The 18223-nt window shown below is 47.9% G+C and overlaps 1 protein-coding gene across 1 annotated transcript; it reads right to left on the bottom strand.

Moving 5' to 3' along the window:
- Nucleotides 1-16453: 16453 nt before the first annotated feature.
- Nucleotides 16454-17386, bottom strand: LOC306815666 (olfactory receptor 14C36-like; the record flags this gene model as incomplete). Its single annotated transcript, XM_079332231.1, has 1 exon — nucleotides 16454-17386. The coding sequence occupies one exon, from the start codon at nucleotides 17384-17386 to the stop codon at nucleotides 16454-16456; it is 933 nt and encodes a 310-aa protein (XP_079188357.1).
- Nucleotides 17387-18223: the final 837 nt, after the last annotated feature.

Genomic DNA, 18223 nt, shown 5'->3' with positions numbered 1-18223 from the left:
GGTTTCCTAACAAGCCATGGCTCTGCCTTGATTTCCCTCTGGTCTGGTGCAGTTCATTAGGAATGTTTCCTATAATAGTTATGGAAAAATACTTCATAGTGTTTCTTAAAAATATCCATTCCTATTTTAAAGGATGGATTTTATTACTGTTCTCTTTAGGCAGAGGTGATTGCAGCATTCTGTGATTGATATTGATCCAGAGTTTCTCCTCAGGAGGTCTGGCCTGCTCAGAGAAGCTGTGCCTTGAGGTCTGAGCCAGTGTGGACAACCTTGCTCCACATTCCCCAACCCCATCCTGTCTGTCCTCACTCACCTGAGACCTGCTGTGCTTGGAGAACTGCCTCCACACCAGCAAACAGGGTTTTCTCCCCTTTGTTTTACTTTTGAAGCAATCTAAAACACCTTATTTTCCCCATTGAAAACAGACACCCTCCTCAGGTATGTGTCAGCCCAAGGTGCCACCAAGGAGGTTCAGGCCGGGGACCGAGGCCTCAGGGGTGGTGCCTGGAGTCGGCGCCATTTTTCCTTTCTGCCTCTAACTCCCAGCATGCCTTGCAGCACCATAGAGCCCCATTGGAGCCAGGACTACAATACCCATCATGCCCCGTGTTCCACAGAACCCCGGTATCCCCCCTGTATGTCTAATAGATGTCCTCCAGAAACTCCAAGGATCCCTAAGTGTCCCCTCAGCGCCCATTCAGGTACCCCCAAAAACGTCCCAGAATCCCCTGAATGCTCCCAAGCCTACAGATGCCCGTTACAGCCACTTCTGGGAATTCATCTCCTGCTATCCCCCCTGAGCTCAGAGCACCTCATAACAGAGTTCCGTGCCTAAAACTCCTGCTGTGTCCCGTGCCCTAAAGAGCCTGGCTAGAGCTCCCCAAGCTCCCCCAAGTGCTCCCGAACTGTAAACATTCCTCCCTGAGGACTTGAAGTTGCCATTCAGAGGCAAAAGTGTCCCCCAAGTGCCCTCCCAGAGCTCGTAAACACTCCACTAGAATCACTTCCGGGACTACAGCTCCCATCATGCTTTGTGGTGCCATAGAGTGCTATTCAAGCAATGACTTCATCTCCCATCATGCCCCATGCTTCACCAAGAGATACTGCAGCTGCACCTGGAATAACCATGATGCTCTGCGGCCCCATTAAACTGTATTATACCTACTCCTACAACTCCCATCATCCCCTGCACCCCGGAGAACCCCCTTACAGACCCCCATGAGCCACTTCAAAGCCCAGACTTTCCCTTAGGGTCCCTAAGTTCATTTTTAGTGCCCACTCAATGCCCCCAAGTGTCCTCCTGTCCCTCAAAATTCTTCCCCCAGACCCAAAACTGCCCCGAATGTGCCCCAGAAATGTCTCCCTGGACCCCGAAGTGCCCACCCTGAACCTGTCTGAAAAAAAAGATATAAAAAAGATAAAAAAATAACTCAAACATTATGAATTATCCTAAAAAGGGAGAAATAAATAACCAATAGAGCTTAATTAATGAAGGGAATTGTATTACATAAAAGCAATGACCAATAATTTTTTGGTTGCTAATAATATATTTTTATTACAAATATAAAAATTAGGTCTAAAAATATAGAATAACAATATTACAAATAAGGAAAATTAATTTTAATTTTAAAATTAAATAACATTTTTATTACAAAGAGAAATTAATGAGGTTTTTTATATTTTGGGTTGTCAGCACCAGGTGGGAGACATCATGATATGGTGATGATGGGGGTGAGGAGCAGGTTGTCCAAACAGGGTCAGCCTGCAAAGGGGCTCATTCTTCAATGTGCCCAGACCTCCTAAGGAGACATTCTGCATCAAGGTCACTTGGGAAATGCTTCTATCACTTCGCCTCTGAACAGAAAAATTGAAAAACATTCCCTTGAGTAAAGTAAAGTCATGATGCACTTTCAAATCTTCCTTCTTAGGAAAACTCCAAAATGTCTCCAAGCATCTGCACAAGCCCTGGAGACTTGAAGACAATTGAAGAAATACAAAGTGCTCCTGGAATCTTTCTGTATTTTAATGATCCCCAAAATTGTTATGAATGGAGTCTTCAATTGTTCAGTTAATCAAACAACAAATATAAATTTAGCAGTAATTTATTAATAATAGCAGTAATTGTATATAAACAAATTCAATCAAAGTATATTTGTTATGTATATTTAAATAAATACAAAATTTGGCAGTGAGTATTTTAGTGTAATTGAGGTTGGGTTCAAATAAAGCATAAACAAAACCAACCAGGGGTATGGGGAGGGCCCTTCCTCTCACACCATGCCAACTGAATCAAGCTAAAATCTCATTTATATAGTTTACTAATACATATTAATACAGAATGTTCTGGAAATCTCCTCCTAGATCCTATTCCTAAAATCTCCGTCACTATGTAGTGTTGCTCATGCTTCAACAATGGTCGGGAGTCTCTCCTCCCTTCGGGGATCTTGTTTCTGGTGAAGGCTCTGGGTCTTCCTCAGGGTTCACTGTGTGGCCTCTCAGGTAGCGCAGGTGCACTGAGCTTAGAGTTATATAATTAAGCCGATGTTCCCATAACAAGCCAAGTGTCAAATGCTTGGAATCATCCCAATTTGGCTCAATTCAAGGTAAAAAGTTTTATTTCTAGATGCTGTTCTTAGACCTATACTCTTATTATCTCCACTCCCACTGGACATCTGGAGAATGATACCATCTGCTTTGTTTAACCTTCCTTTATCTTTTATGCATTGGAAGAATAAAGTACAATTATTCTATTGATAAGAAGCAACAATTTTGCTAATATAATTACAATTTAATTAGCAGAAATCATATTTATAACAGGACAGATTTGGGGCTGAGTCCAGCATCCCAAGGCACTGAGAGAAGGTTGAAGAAGCTGCTCAAGGAGTCAGAAGCAAAACTCCAAGTCCCTTGGAGCATCAGTGGCCCCACTGAGGGCAGGGACTGCCAAAGGCTCCTCAGGGACTGGTGAGAGCAGATCCTTGAGGGCAAGATTGCAGGAGACAAAAGCTGTGAGCAGGAACTGTAATGCTGAGCAAGGCCTGGGCTGGTTGGAGGCAGCAGAAAGGCCAAGGGCTGAGTCTAGGTCTGGTCCAGCAGGGCCTGTCCCTCACAGGTGGCTCGGGGCTGTTCCTGGGGCACTGGGATGGGAGGGGCAGCAAGGACAAATGGCATCACCCTGCAAGCCCTGCCAGCCTGCTCAGGGAGGGCCGAGGCAGCAGCACAGTGCAGCCCCTGCAAGGAAAGTTCCTCCTGTGGGGCTCCAGAGGTGCTGCCCAGCCCAGGGCACAAAGGCCTGGGTGCCTCTGGCCCTGCCAGCCCTGCCCAGCCCTTGGCCATCTCTCCTGCAGCCTGTGCCCCTGTGCGTGCTGCTCCTCTGCCCTGGCTGGCTGCACACGCCCATCTCGCTGTGCCCCCAGCATTTCTCAGCCCAGCATTGCTGTGCCCTCCCTGGGCTCCCTGCACCCAGCGCTGCCGGCTCCTGGCACACGGAGCCATGGCATGGCCCAGCCTCAGCTGGGACACCTGGGCCACCAACATTCTGCCCTGGCAGGGACTTTGCTGTTTCCTCAGCTCCAGGCTGAACCTTCCAGGCTGCACTTTGGGGAGGTTTCCTTCTCTTCCCACTGCCGAGGGAAGCTCTGTGTTCTGCTGTTCACAAACAGAGAAGGGCTGGGGGGAGATGTGGTGGTCGGAGGTTGTTTGGGATAAAGAGACCATTAAATTATTGAGTTTTTAAATATTTTGTGAAAGAAGGAGGGCCATGAACAAAACTTCTACACTGGACTTAGAGAGAAACGACTTTGGCCTCTTCAGGATGCAGATTTGGGGATACCTGAATCAGGTAATGATTCCTTTTAAGGGAAAGAGCCTTTTCAAACAAAGGCATTCAGGAAAGATGAAAACACTTCAAGAAAGAAATTCTGATGGAGCAGGAGCAGCCTGGCCCTCTCCACCAAAAGGTGAGCCAGTGAGGAAAAGGTCTGTCTGGGCATGGAGATTTTCCAGGAAGTAAGGGAAAAAGAAGGTGCATCACCTTGGAAAGCGGAGCAGGCAATTCAGGAAGTGTTTAAGGATGTTATTAGCTTAGGAACAAAGAAAAGTAGAGAGCTGAAAGTTCAGTTAGAACTTAATCTGATAGCTTCTGTGAAAAAATAATGAAAAATAGTTGTATAATTAAAATAATAACAAAAGAAGGAACAAGGATAACCTCAGCTCTTGATTGGATCCAGTGAGGAATATTGTAAATAAAGATATTGAAGGTGTTGAGGTACGTAATACCTTTGTTGCCTCAGTTTTCAACAAGAGGACAGATTGTCCTCAGGACAAGTGTTTTCCTGAGCCAGTAGATGAGGACAGGGATCAGAACAGACCCCCTGTAAACCAGGAGGAATCAGCTGGGGACCTGCTGAGCTACTCAGATGCTCACAGGTGTCTCTGGCACCAGATGGGATCCATTCTAGGGAGATGAGGGAACTGGTGGATGAGCTCCCCAAGCTGCTCTCCATCATTTACCATCAGTCCTGGCTCAGCAGGGAGGTCCCAGAGGACTGGAGGTGCCAATGTGAGCCCATCCCCAAGAAGGGCTGGAAGGAGGATCTGGGGAACTCCAGGCCTCTCAGCCTGACCTCAGTGCCCAGCAAGGTGATGGAACAGATCACCCTGAGAGCCATCACAGGGCACCTACAGGATGGCTGAGGGATCAGAGCCAGCCAGCGTGGATTTCAATATCTGCATTGATGATCTGGATGAGGGCATTGAGTGCACCATCAGCAAATGTGCAGATGGCACCAAGCTGGGTGTGAGTGTGCATCTGCTGGAGAGTAGGAGGGTCTGCAAAGTGACCTGGACAGGCTGGATCCAGGGCCCAAATCCACCAAGGTGAGGTTAACAAGACCAGGTGCAGGGTCCTCCACTTTGGCCACAACAACCGCTGCAGTGCTCCAGGCTGGGGACAGAGTGGCTGGGCAGTGTCCAGGCAGGAAGGGACCTGGGGATATGGACATGAGCCAGCAGTGTGTCCAGGTGGCCAAGAGGCCAATGGCTCCTGGCCTGGATCAGAAACTGTGTGGCCAGCAGGACCAGGGCAGTGATTTTTCCCCTGTGCTCAGCAGTGGTTGGGCAGCACCTCGAGTGTTGTGTCCACTTCTGGGCTTCTGAATTTCGGAAGGACATGGAGGGGCTGGAACATGTGCAGAGCAGGGTAACAAGGCTGGTTAGGGGTCTGGAACACAAGTGCTATGAGGAGCAGCTGAGGGAGCTGAGGATGTTTATCCTGGAGATAATTAGACAGAGGGGTGACTTTATCACTCTCTACAACTTCCTGAAAGGTGGTTGTGACCAGGTGGGGGTTGGTCTTTTTTACCAGGCAATGGCTGTCAGAATGAGAGGACTGTTATAAGCTGTGCCAAGGGAAATATAGGTTGGATATTAGGAAAACTTTTTTACAGAAAGAGTGATAAAGTACTGGATTATCTGCACAGGGGTTGGTGGAGACACCATCCCTGGATGTGTTTAAAAAAAGATGGGATATGACACTCGTTGCCATATTAAAATTTTAGTCAGGGGTTGGATTTGATGATCTTGTTCTTCTAACCTAATGAATCTGTGATTCTGTGAATTCTCAGAGTCTTTCAGCTGAAGTCTCTGTCCCTGTCCTTTTCCTGGGTTTCTGTTGCAGATGGAAGCAGCTGATGCCATTCTCACCTTTAACCCCTAATTTGAATGCAGACAGATGTTCCCAGGTGTGATAAGCAGGTGTTGCTCAATGTTTATGTGGAATTTTTGTATCCTCATGGCACCAAGGACACCCTTATGGAACTGTGTAACCTCATGGAATCAAAAAGCCATTTAGAAATTGGGGTGGGAAGGTACCAAGGAGATCACTGAGATACTGCAGATCCAAGGAGACCATGGTGACTCCACGGAAACTCATGGATCTATGGGTATTGTGACACAGCAGGGCCTTGTGGCTCTACCAAACCTCATGGAACGAAGGTGACATTTTGGGACTGCAGAACCTTATGGAACCAAGGGGACCACAGTGACACTGTGGGCTCCATGTAACCAAGGGGCCATGGTGACACTGTGGAGCCTCACTGACCAATGGTGCATTGTGACACTGCAGGGCAGTATGGAATCATGGAGACAACTGTGACATTACACAGTGCCATGGAACCAAGGAACCAAGGAGATCATTGTGACACTCCAAGACTCCATGGAACTAAGGATTCATGTAACAGTGTGGGACACATGGAACTGAGGGTCCATTGTCACACTGGGGACTCATGGAATTATAGAGATTTTTGTGACACTGCAGGGCTTCATGGAATGAAGGGACAGTTGTGACACTGTGGGCCTCATGGAGCCAAGGAGAGCATTGTGACACTGTAGGGTACCGTGGAACAAGGAGGCAACTGTGACACTGCGGGGCTTTGTGGAACCCAGGTGGTGATGTGACACTTGCTTGGCCTTATGGAACCAAAGAGAGCATTGTGACACTGAACCTAATGGGATTGTTGCAAATGATACAACTTTTAGAGGTTTTTTAATGTAACTTTCGGTCAGGGGTTTGTTTGCCTTTGCCCAGGAGGAGGGGAATTTAAGTTTCTCTTCAAAAAACTGTTCATTGAGGATGGGTGAGGCCTGATAAGTTCAACATCTACAGACTGGGAGTAACCCAGAAGATACGCAAGAGGTAAATGACCATTAAAGAAAATAACCCCCAGTGTGGTTGAAGACACGTGGTCTGGGAAAAGATTGGTAAGACAATCAAAGAATGAGGGCTTAATTCACATCAAAGGCAAAGGGATCAGTAGCCAACAGGAGATCAAATACTAAGAACTGTGCAATTTAGATAAATTAATTTCTTCAATGAAGCGTTTTTGGTCAATCCCGGCCTCCAATTCTCTCCTCCAAGGAGTCCATGAGGATTCTGGGGTGGGAATAGACCTCAGTGGGACCCATTAATGCTTTGAGAAATTTGTTTTTTTCTTATGACTTGGACTCCTGGAAAGGTTTGTGCAATCTCCTCTCACATCCTGATGTTCCAAAGCTCAGCACCAAATGTACCACGGGGCTCATTGGGATCAAGCAAGTCCTTACAAACCATGGCTCTGCCTTGATTTCCCTTTGCTCTGGTGCCATTCACCAGGAAGGCTTCCTACTATCATTATGGAGAAATAATTCAAACATCTTCTTAACTCTTTAATAATTTATTATTATTTTAAAGGGTGTGTTTTATTACTGTTCTCTTTAGAGCAGAGGAGATTGCAGCATTCTGCGATTGATATTGATCCAGGGTCTCTCCTCAGGAGGTCTGGCCTGCTCAGAGAAGCTGTGCCTTGAGGTCTGACCCAGTGTGGACAACCTTATTGCACATTCTCCAGCTTCATCCTGTCATCACTCACCTGGAACCTGCTTTGCTTGGAGAACTGGCTAGACTCAGGAAAAAGGGGTTTTCCTGGTTCTTTTGAAGCAATCTGAAAGTCCTAACTTTCCCCACTGAAAACAGACACACTATTCAGGTGTGGAGTTTCCCCTTCCCCAAGGCTGAACTCTGCAAGCAATGTTTGAGACCTTTGCGCTCCTTGGTTCCCTGAGGCCTTGCAGTGTCACAAAGGCCCCTTGGTACAAAGAGGTTCCCTGCTGTCACAATGAAGATTTGGATCCATGGGGTCCCACGGGGTCACAATGCTCTTTTAGGTTCCATGAGGCCTTGATCTGTCACAATGGACCCTTGGTTCCATGAGGTTCATTGGTGTCACCATGGTCTCCTTGGTTCCATGAGGCATCACAATGTCACAACGCACCCTTGGTTCCATGAGGTTCCTGCAGCAGGACTTCCCCTGTGGCACAGCAGAGCTCATCTTTTCTGTCCATCAGCTGGGCCATAACTCAGGGCATCTTCCCCCTCTCAGGAACTGCTGAGATAACCCAGGCTGGACATCAGTCCTGTCCTGAGTTCTCTCTGGTGCCAGGGAGGTGGAATTTCCCAGCTGACCATAAACATCTTGCCTTGAGAGCAGACTGAAGGGAGATAAGCCTTGAATTTCTGAGTGACTCACACTTCACTTTGTAAACTATGAAAGCCACACAAAACTTTCACAAAGCAAAAGTCTTCTGCATAGTCCCTGCAAAAGGATAGGGCTTATCTTCCAAGTCTGGATGCATCTTTATGCTTACTTTTCTGGAAGGAGAGTGAAAGGGCTCCATGTCCCTCATCAATTTGTTGGTAAGTTACATTGACTCCTGATCTCTGCTATTTCTTCACTACCTATAATATGTTAACTTTATTGTGCTCAGTGTTTCTATCTACCTGCACTTCTTTTGTTTATCCTGTGCAGTAAGTAGTCAATTTAAAGTCTCTTGTCTGTTAATCTTGAGTCCATTCAGTAAATAATTTCTTTTATAATATACCTAATTTTCTACTCTTAAGAACTTAGTAGAAAAAGCAATTTGAAGTGCGGGTCGCCAGAAACAGAGCTACTGCCAGAAACCTGGGCATAAGGCAGGACTTGTCTAAGCTTTCACTACATTTGTAAAAACATATTACATTAAAAAAATGAGAGAAGACTTTTTTCCCATTTCTTTTTTTCCTCTTTATGCGCTGATATCAACAATTTCAATTTAGCTGATCTTGAGCACCTCCTAATGTAGTCAGAATAGATACGAAAATCAAGACCCTTTATGGCTGACCATCAATCACACTTTGTCCCTACCCCAACCCCACCATTTCCGTTATCCAACCCCTGGCACTCAGAGCAGTCCTGTGCAAATCTGATCTTCCTCCAGCCCAGGCTGTACGTGCAGCTTTCAGCTCCTTGGCACCAACTCCCAACTCCCAACCTGCTTTCCTTGGAGAAGGAACTGCCTGAGACACAGAGGGATCTTCATTTATTGTCAGCAAAAAGAACCAAGGGAAGGCACAGCTCCATAAAAACCAAAAGTCATTCCTCTATTGCATATTACATCCACTTTCACAGCAGACAGTCTCAGACCAATAGAAAACTCATTCTGTGCCCAGCACAGATCCCATGATGCCCCAAACCCACCCTGCCTCGATTCTGCCCAGATTTGCTCTTTGCACACATGAGACACACTGAAGTCACGAGTTCCTTCCATGCCCAGAGAAAGGAAAATTGAAAGTGGCTGAAGAGCTCTCTTGTGCACAGCTACAGCTGCACTAATGCCAATATTCTGGGCTCACAGGAACTTGATCCAACAGCCTCTGCTCCTGCCTGGCACTGCCAGGTTGGCATGAGGAGCCCCTCAGCCTTCCCTGCTCTTGGCTGGACAAGCCCAGCTCCCTCAGCATCTCTGCACAGCCAAAGGGCTCCAGCCCCACCTTGGAGGCCCTTCCCTCACCCTACTCCAGCTGCCAGACATCTTTCCTGCTCTGGGGAACCCAAACCAGGTCCCAGTGATCTGGATAATCCACGTCCTTGATGTCCTGGTCACACAGCCCTGGCCCCTTGTCACCATATCAGGCTCTGGGGTTGATTTGTGGAACATCCTTGGGGGAGGCTGTGGCTCCAGGTGGAGCAGGGAGATACAGAGGGACAGGGGACCCTGCTGGGCATGAACAGCATTGGACTTGTCTGGGGAAACTGTGAGGGAGCTGGGGCAGAGTGATCAACCCAGTGACCTCACACAGCCCTGCAGGGATGTCACACAGATGCCCTGTGATGTCACAGCCTGCTCGGTGATGTCACAGAGACAGCCTATGATGTTGTAGCTTCTCAATGAACCGTGCATATCCCACTCTGTGTTGTCGTAGCCCACTCTGTGACCTCATGTTACCAGATGATAAATTGCTTCAACCTTGTGAGCTGACACAATGCTTGTTCTCCAAAACCACTGGCCTCTGGAAATCATACAATGCCTATTGTGTAAGAAGGGGAACTGGAATTCACCAGCCTCAGTGTCCTGCCAGCTCAGCCAGGCCAACTGGAAGACTGGGGTCCACGACTACCAGGGACCACCAGAGAGACCTCCAAGACAGAAGATCCCATGGGGGAAGGGGAGGGGAAATACATTAATAATTTCGGGGAAATGGTTATCATATGTGTGTTTAGTCTAGGACAATTAATTAATAGGTTTGCAAACTACAGAATATAAGCAGAAACTTTCCTGTGCTCAGCATGCACGGTGTTGGGAGGAGCTGTCCCCCCTATGCATCCAGCCAAATAAAGAATGCTGCTTTTTAATGCTACATTGGTTTTAAGGAATTTTTTATTTTACTGAATTTTTGGTAACACTCTCACTTCCAAAAAAATCTCTGTCTCCTGCTCTTCACAGAGAAGGAGGGAGATGTGGTGGTCAGAGGCTGCCTGGGGTACAGTGATCATGAAATAACTGAGTTTTCAATATTCTGTGAAAGAAAGAGGGGCATCAACCAAACTTCTATACTGGAATTATGGTGAGCAGACTGTGGCCTATTCAAGATGAAGATTTGGGATAACTGAATCAGATACTGATTTTTTTTTAAAGGGAAACAGCCCTTAAAAACACAGGTTTAGGATGGACGGACACATTTAAAGAAAGTAATCTTCACGGGGAAGGAGCAGCCTGTCCCTGTATGCCAGAAAGTGATCCATTGAGGAAAATGGCTGGCCTGGCTGGGCATGGAGCTTTAGTGGGAAAAAAGGGGATACATCACCTTTAGAAAGAAAGTCAGACAATTCAGGAAGTGTTCAAGGATGTTTTTACGTCACGCACAGAGAAAATTAAAGAGGTGAAAGCTCAATTAAGACTTAACCAGGCCACTTCTCTGAAAAATAATAAAAATGCTTCTATAAATAAATTAATGACAAATTGTGAGATTTGTCTTTATTGGATGCAGTGGGGAATACAGTAACTAAAGACAAGGAAATGCTGAAGCACTTAACACCTTTGTTTTCTCAGTTTCCAGCACTAAGACAGGTTGTCTTCAAGACAAGTGTTCTCCTGAGCTGGTAGATGGGGACAGGAAGCAGAACAGACCCCTCAAATCCAGGGAGAAGCATCTGGGAACCTGCTGAGCCACTCAGATGCTCACAGGTGTCTCTGGCACCAGACAGGATCTATCCTAGGAGAATGAAGGAGCTGCTGGATGAGCTCCCCAAGCTGCTCTCCATCATTTACCATCAGTCCTGGCTCACCAGGGAGGTCCCAGAGTGTGGGAGTCCTTGGTATTTCAGAGGCAATCCCTCACATGAGATTGTATAAAGCATTATACGTACTGAATTTTTTGAATGGATCTTTTTCAGAACTAACACCACCCATCATAAGACATTTTATGAATGAGACGAGAGCCAAACTGAAGGAGAATCCTTTAGTTATGGCAAAAAATTTGGAAACAGGTGAAAATGAAGGACCTTTCAAACTAATCACTTGGGGAAAAGGTTTTGTGTATGTCTCCACAAATAAAGGACTGAAGAGGGTGCCTGCTAAATGCATCAGGTCATACCGGGCTCCAACACAAGCAGAAACCAGCCCTGAGAGTGAGGAAAGGGACTTGCGAACCAAGACAAGGAGCAGCGACGCAAATTCTTCAAGTGATGCGGAAAAAACTTAAAGGACTTAGAGAAAATCATGATTGTTCATGTGACATTGTGTTTGATCTTTTTGGCAAAAATTTTGGGCAATGAGATGGATTTACCAATGATGCAGCCCAGGGAGAATGTGTGGGAAAGTTTAGGGCAGGCAAAGGGGTTGGACATGATTTGTTTGACACCCTCCTGGCCAAAAAAGCTGTTTTCAATGTGTCTGGTGGAGGTTCCAGTGGAGGAACGGGCACCCCCAAAGATAGATCAATGGTGTACATGGGTTCACTCTCTCCCTGTGGGCTCTTTCCAACCAGATAATTAGAAATCTTTGGTTCGATGAAAATGGATTTTTGTGTGAAATTTGAAGGATCGGAGGTGACAAAAAAAACAGATAGATGTCACTCCAAACCAGGATGTTTATAAAAATGATAGTTCATGGTGTAATGACACATTGATTTCAGACAAACCATCCTCCCAAGTTCCTGTGCGATTGCCACAAGGAATCTTTTCCATCTGCGGGGACAGAATTTGGCCTGCTATCCTTGCAAACATCAAAGGAGGTCCATGCAGCATTGGGAGACTTATGTTGTTAACACCAGATCAGAAAATTTGAGATAATTGAAACATAGACAGAAAAGAGGGATTGAACAATACGATCCAAATTGTGATGACAATTTCTATACATGGAACAAGGCAAAGAGAATCTCAGTAGCGATATTCTCTCCCCAAAGAGCATCAGGGGTGGCCTTGATTCAATTGGATCGTTTGTGTTGCTGGCTGAGCAAAAACACCAAAGCTATCTCCAATGCACTGAGCGACATATTAACAGATGTTGAGAGTGTAAGGAAAGCAACCCTTCAAAAGAGAGCAGGGATTGATTATCTATTGCTGACTCATAAACAGGGATGTGAGAACTTTGAGGGAATGTGCTGCATGAACCTGTCCGATCGTTCAAAATTGATTCATGAAAACATAAGACAACTACAAAGAGGTGTGGCAAAACTTGGAGAAGCCACTGGACCATGGATGGATGGTTTGTTTGACTTTTTTGACCTCTCACCCTTATGGAAAGAGATCTTGAAAGTTGGTTTTTACGTATTAGTAAGAATTGCTATTTTCTTTGTTGTTGTTGTTGTTGTTGTTGTTGTTGCTATTTTACCTTGTATTTTTCATTGCATTCAAAAAGCTTTAAACAAAATCATGAAGGAGGTCCTTTTAGTGCAAACAGAGGGTGGAGATGTGGGAGTCTAGGGTATCTCCCTGGCTGCTCTGGGGATGCAAAAACCTCCCTGGCAGACCCCTCTGAGACCCCTGAGTGATGTCCAAGAGCCACAGGGGCTAGGTTTAGCTCCTTGGGAGGGTTTGCCAACACGAAGGGAAGAAGCAATGAATATGAAAGTGAGTAGAGTATAAATTAGAATATTAGATTGTAGAATAAGTAGGTTTTTAGATTGCTTATATTAAAGGCCATGTGGTCAAAATGGAGGATCCTGGGTGTGGTGGGCTGATTCGTCCTTCTTCTTCATGCCCTCCGTGTTGAAGTTGCATCCTGGGAACCACAGATTGGATGGAGAAAGAACTGGAATTGTAAAGAGATTGCATGGCATTGGATAGAATTTGTAAATATAGAATACGTAATTTTAGGTATATAAGTTCCTGTGTTGGGCTGGCTGAAACATTTTTAAAGATAAGATAAATAAACAGCCCTGAAACAACACAAGGTCGTCTCCAGCTGCATTCTTGCTGGTGTCTCCTAGAGAACCCAGACTCCTAACCACCTGCATGTCCTCTCTGGGGAGGTCTCAGGTCTAGAGAGACCCCCGGGCGGGAACACCAGAGGACTGGAGGTGCCAATGTAAGCCCATCCCCAAGAAGGGCTGGAAGGAGGATCTTGGGAACTCCAGGCCTGTCAGCCTGACCTCGGTGCCAAGCAAGGTGATGGAACAGATCACCTTGAGAGCCACCACAGGGCACCTACAGGATGGCTGAGGGATCAGAGCCAGCCGGTCTGGATTTCAGTATCTGCATTGATGATCTGGATGAGGGCATGGAGTGCACCATCAACAGCTTTGCTTGTGACACCAAGCTGGGTATGAGGGTATGAAATCTGCTGTAGGGTAGGAGGGCCAGGTGGGGTCAGGTTCTTCTCCCAGGGAACAGTGACAGAACAAGACAACACAACCTTAAGCTGTGCCAAGGGAGGCTTACGCTGGACATTAGGAAATATTCTTAACAAAAAGGGTGATTGGGTATTGGAAAGGGCTGCCAGGGAGGTGGAGAAGTCACCATCCCTGGAAGTGTTTCAGAATAGACTGGATGTGGCACTGACTGCCATTGTCTGGGTGTTGCATCTCAGGTCGGACTTGATAATTTCAAGGAACTTTTCTAACCTGGGTGATTCTGTGATAATTGTGACACTACAGGGCCCTGGGGAAGCAAGGGGCCATAGTGCCAGTGCAGAACCAAGGAGAGCATTGCTGCACTGTGAGACCTCATGGAACCAAGGATCCATTGTGGCACTGCAAGGCCTTGGGACACCAAGGGCCATTGTGACACCGAGGGGCACAATGGCCCAATTCAAGGTCAGAACTATTATTTCTAGATGCTGTTCTTAGACCTACACCCTTACTATCCTCACTCCTACCAAACATCATGGTGATGATTCCATCTGCTTTGTTTAACCATTTCTTTCCCTGTTTTGCTTTGTAACAAGAAGGTCCAATTTTTCTATTCACTAAAAAGCAACAATTTTGCTAATATAGTTTAAGACGTTTAAGTCATAAATTATAATATTTGAGTCTTTGACAACAGGCTGGTTCCAGGGCCCAAATCCAACAAGGTGATGTTTAACAAGACCCGTTGCTAGACCTGCACTTTGGCCACAATAATTCCTGCAGAGATACATGCTGGGGACAAAGTGGCTGGACGGCAGCCAGGCAGAAATGGAGCTGGGGACACTGATGGCCAGAAGGCTGGACATGAGCCAGCAGTGTGTCCAGGTGGCCAAGAAGGCCAAAGGCTCCTGGCCTTGATCAGGAATGGTGTGGCCAACAGAACCGGGCCATGATTCTTCCCCTGTCCTCAGCACTGGTAAGGCCACACCTTGAGTGCTGTGTCCAGTTCTGGGCCCCCAATTGAGGAAGTACAGAGTGCCCAGACAAAGGCAACAAGTCTGGTGAGGGGTATGGAACACAAGTCTTGTGAGGAATCGCTGATGGAGCTCAGCTTCTTTATCCTGAAGAAGAGGAAGCTCAGAGGAGACAAGGAGGTGTCAGAACACAGGTTGGACTTGACGATTTCCAAGGTCTTTTCCAGCCTGGCTGATTCTGTGATTCTCTGAAACCACTCCTGGAACAGTGGCAGGATGAGCCCTGGGCCTCCTCTTCAGAAGCTCCAGTAGCCCAGGTCCCTCAGCTTCTCCTCACAGCCCCAAAGCCCATCCTGTCAGTCCTGCAGAGCCTTTCCAGCCCCTCCTCACTCCCAGAACAGGGACCCCCACACCCAGACACAGCAACTCAGATGTGACCCCCTGGCCTGTGGTGCCTCTGGCAATGGAGCAGCACGAGGCACTGCAGGAGCCTGCAGACAATTCCTGAAAAACTTGTAGGATGATCCTGCTCCCCAAGGGACGTTCCCATGGTGCCAGCTCATGAACTGAAATGGGGAGTGGGGCCAGAGAGGAAAGGGCCAACAGGGATTTGCTTTTTACAGGGTAGAGAATAGTGATGGGCAATCGCAACATATCTGGATAAGGAGAGAGGAAAGGAAAGGTGAATCAAAGGAAATGTTCAGGGTTGTGTGGGGGTGGCTACAAGGCAGCTGTGGCTCTGAGCAAGAATGTCTGCAGTGGGACTGGAAACTCAAAGCTCATCAGAACAAACTTTCTAGCTGACTGCAGAGGCCACAACAAACCTGAGTGGTGTCCCTGGTGTCCCCCAGCCCTTGCTGGCCCCAGGGGCTGATGGCATTTGTGCTCACTCAGCTCCATCTCCCCACAGCAGCACCATGGGGGTGCTGACACCTGCTCTGTGCAGTGCAAACAGGGGCTCCTGAGCCAGTGCTGCCGTGTCTGTGCCTGCAAGGATGCGGCACCTGTGTGAGCTGGGGGAGAGGCCAGGGCTGCAGAGGGGGGATGTTGTTGGCAGGTGCATGAGGATGCTCTGGGACGCTGCCCTGGGCTGTCCAGTGCAGTGGGGATGGAACAGCCCCTGCTCTGCTGCTCCTTGCCAGACTCTCCCCCTTGCAGGGACCTTGCAGAGCACCAGCCATGCTTTTTGCCCCCAGCCTGCCCACGGCCAGCCTGGGGCTGCTCAGAGGGGTTTTCTCTGCTCAGCACTGGCCTGGCCAAGTGTTGTGGAGAGAGCCTGGCCAAGGAGCCTGGAGCCCTCAGGCCCTGCCCTGAGGTGTCAGCGCTGCCCCAGCTGTGCCCATGGCCTGTCCCTGCTGCAGCCCCGGCACTGCCAGCCCCCAGCCCCAGGGCTGTGCCTGGCCCCAAGAGCACTCAGACCTTGCAGCAACACTAGGGCAGGAGGGCAGTGGGGCTGTGGCACGAGAGCAGCACTGGCAACACCAAGTGCTGCTGCTGCTGGGCACAACTGCTGTGCCAGCACTGATCTGCCCCAGCTCTGCACACAGACATTGCTGCTGCAGCTCCAGCGAAGGGAACAAAAGAGGGATCTCTGGAGAAAACTTTGCTGGGAGATCCTTTAGTTCCTTTGAAACCACTGGGAGCACAGGTCCTCATGGACACAGTCTCTCGCCACAGGGAATGTGGAGAGAAACAAAAACAGTAATGGCACAAACAATGACAATTTTTTATGGAAAATAATAGAAAAGCAGAACAACAAAAATAAACTTCAAAGCCAAAACAACAAGAACTATGAAAAACAACTTTTATAAGAAGTGATTTGAATACATTTGCAAACACTTCAATGTTCCTGAAATCTTTGTGTCATCAATTTCCACACTGCCATCTTGAGCTCCTGGTTCCTCAGGCTGTAGATGACGGGGTTCAGGGCTGGAGGCACCACTGAGTACAGAATTGACAGGGCCAGATCTAGGGATGGGTAGGAGATGGAGGGGGGCTTCAGGTAGGCTAATGTGGCAGTGCTGATGAACAGGGAGAGCATAGCCAGGTGAGGGAGGCAGGTGGAAAAGGCTTTGTGCCGTCCCTGCTCAGAGGGGATCCTCAGCACGACCCTGAAGATCTGCACATAGGAGAAAATAATAAACACAAAGCAAACAAATAATAAACAGGCACTAACAGCTATGATCCCGAGCTCACTGAGATAGGATTTGGAGCAGGAGAGCTTGAGGATCTGTGGGATTTCACAGAAGAACTGGCCCAGGACATTGCCATGGCACAAGGGCAGGGAAAATGTATTGGCCGTGTGCAGCAGTGAATAGAGAAAGGCACTGGCCCAGGCAGCTGCTGCCATGTGGGCACAAGCTCTGCTGCCCAGGAGGGTCCCGTAGTGCAGGGGTTTGCAGATGGACACGTAGCGGTCATAGCACATGATGGTCAGGAGAAAATACTCTGATGAAATGAAGAACATAAACAGAAAAACCTGAGCAGCACATCCTGCATAGGAGATGTTCCTGGTGTCCCAGAGGGAATTGTGCATGGCTTTGGGCACAGTGGTGCAGATGCAGCCCAGATCAGTGAGGGCCAGGTTGAGCAGGAAGAAGAACATGGGGGTGTGCAGGTGGTGGCCGCAGGCTACGGCGCTGATGATGAGGCCGTTGGCCAGGAGGGCAGCCAGGGAGATGCCCAGGAAGAGGCAGAAGTGCAGGAGCTGCAGCTGCCTCGTGTGTGCCAATGGCAGCAGGAGGAAGTGGCTGATGGAGCTGCTGTTGGACATTTGGTGTGTCTGGCCATGGGGACCTGTTCATGGATAAAGGAAAGTGACAAGTCAGTGGAGGCTGCTTTGAGCCAAACCTGGGCCATTCCCTGTAGATTGTTCCACTGTGACTCACCCACCTTTCTTCCTGCTCTGGGAAAACCTTCACCCGGGTCCCTTACTGAGCTCCAGTTGTGTGATCTGAGAGTTCCAGGAGCAGCCAGGCCTGTGCATGGGGGCTCTCAAGGAGCCATCCCTGCTCTGCTGCCCTGGGTTTGTTGCTGTGTGACAGAGGGACAAGGCTTGATATTCAGGATTTGTCAGTAGAATCACTCTTAATGAAGAAAGGCTTGGTAGCTTCTGCACTCCCAATTCTAAAGGATGGCAGGAGTTGGTTTTAGGATTTGTTTTCCTATCCACACATCAGTCCTGTTTTTCTGAGGACAGAAATCCCCAGCATTTCTGCTGAACTCAGAGTTTGCCAGTGAGAGATGTGAGAGACAAAAGATTCCACGTGACTCAGGGCAAGTTGAGGGACTGGATGGGCTTGTTCCCAGTTGCCCTGGGTTTGCACCTTTGGCTGGAATCAGAGCACAGTCACACTCCTGTGCCACCCTGATATAAACCAGACCCTGCCCAGAGCAGAGAGATCCCTGAGTATCTCACCCTCTCTAAAGGTCTCTGAGCAAGTTCTCAGCACCCCCTTCTGCCAAGGACACTCACGGTTCCCTTGGCAAACCCAACAGCATTTCCTCAGCTGTGGCATCTGTGCACTTCTCCGTGGGACACTCACGGTACTCCAAGAGGCTCTGGCACAGATTTGAAACCAGAAGAGCATCTCAGAACTTGGAAGGACTC

This window comes from Erithacus rubecula (assembly GCF_903797595.1).
Source record: "Erithacus rubecula genome assembly, contig: scaffold_180_arrow_ctg1, whole genome shotgun sequence".
NCBI lineage: Eukaryota > Metazoa > Chordata > Aves > Passeriformes > Muscicapidae > Erithacus > Erithacus rubecula.
Note: the sequence above shows the minus strand (reverse complement) of the source record. Positions and strands in the feature narration are given on the sequence as shown.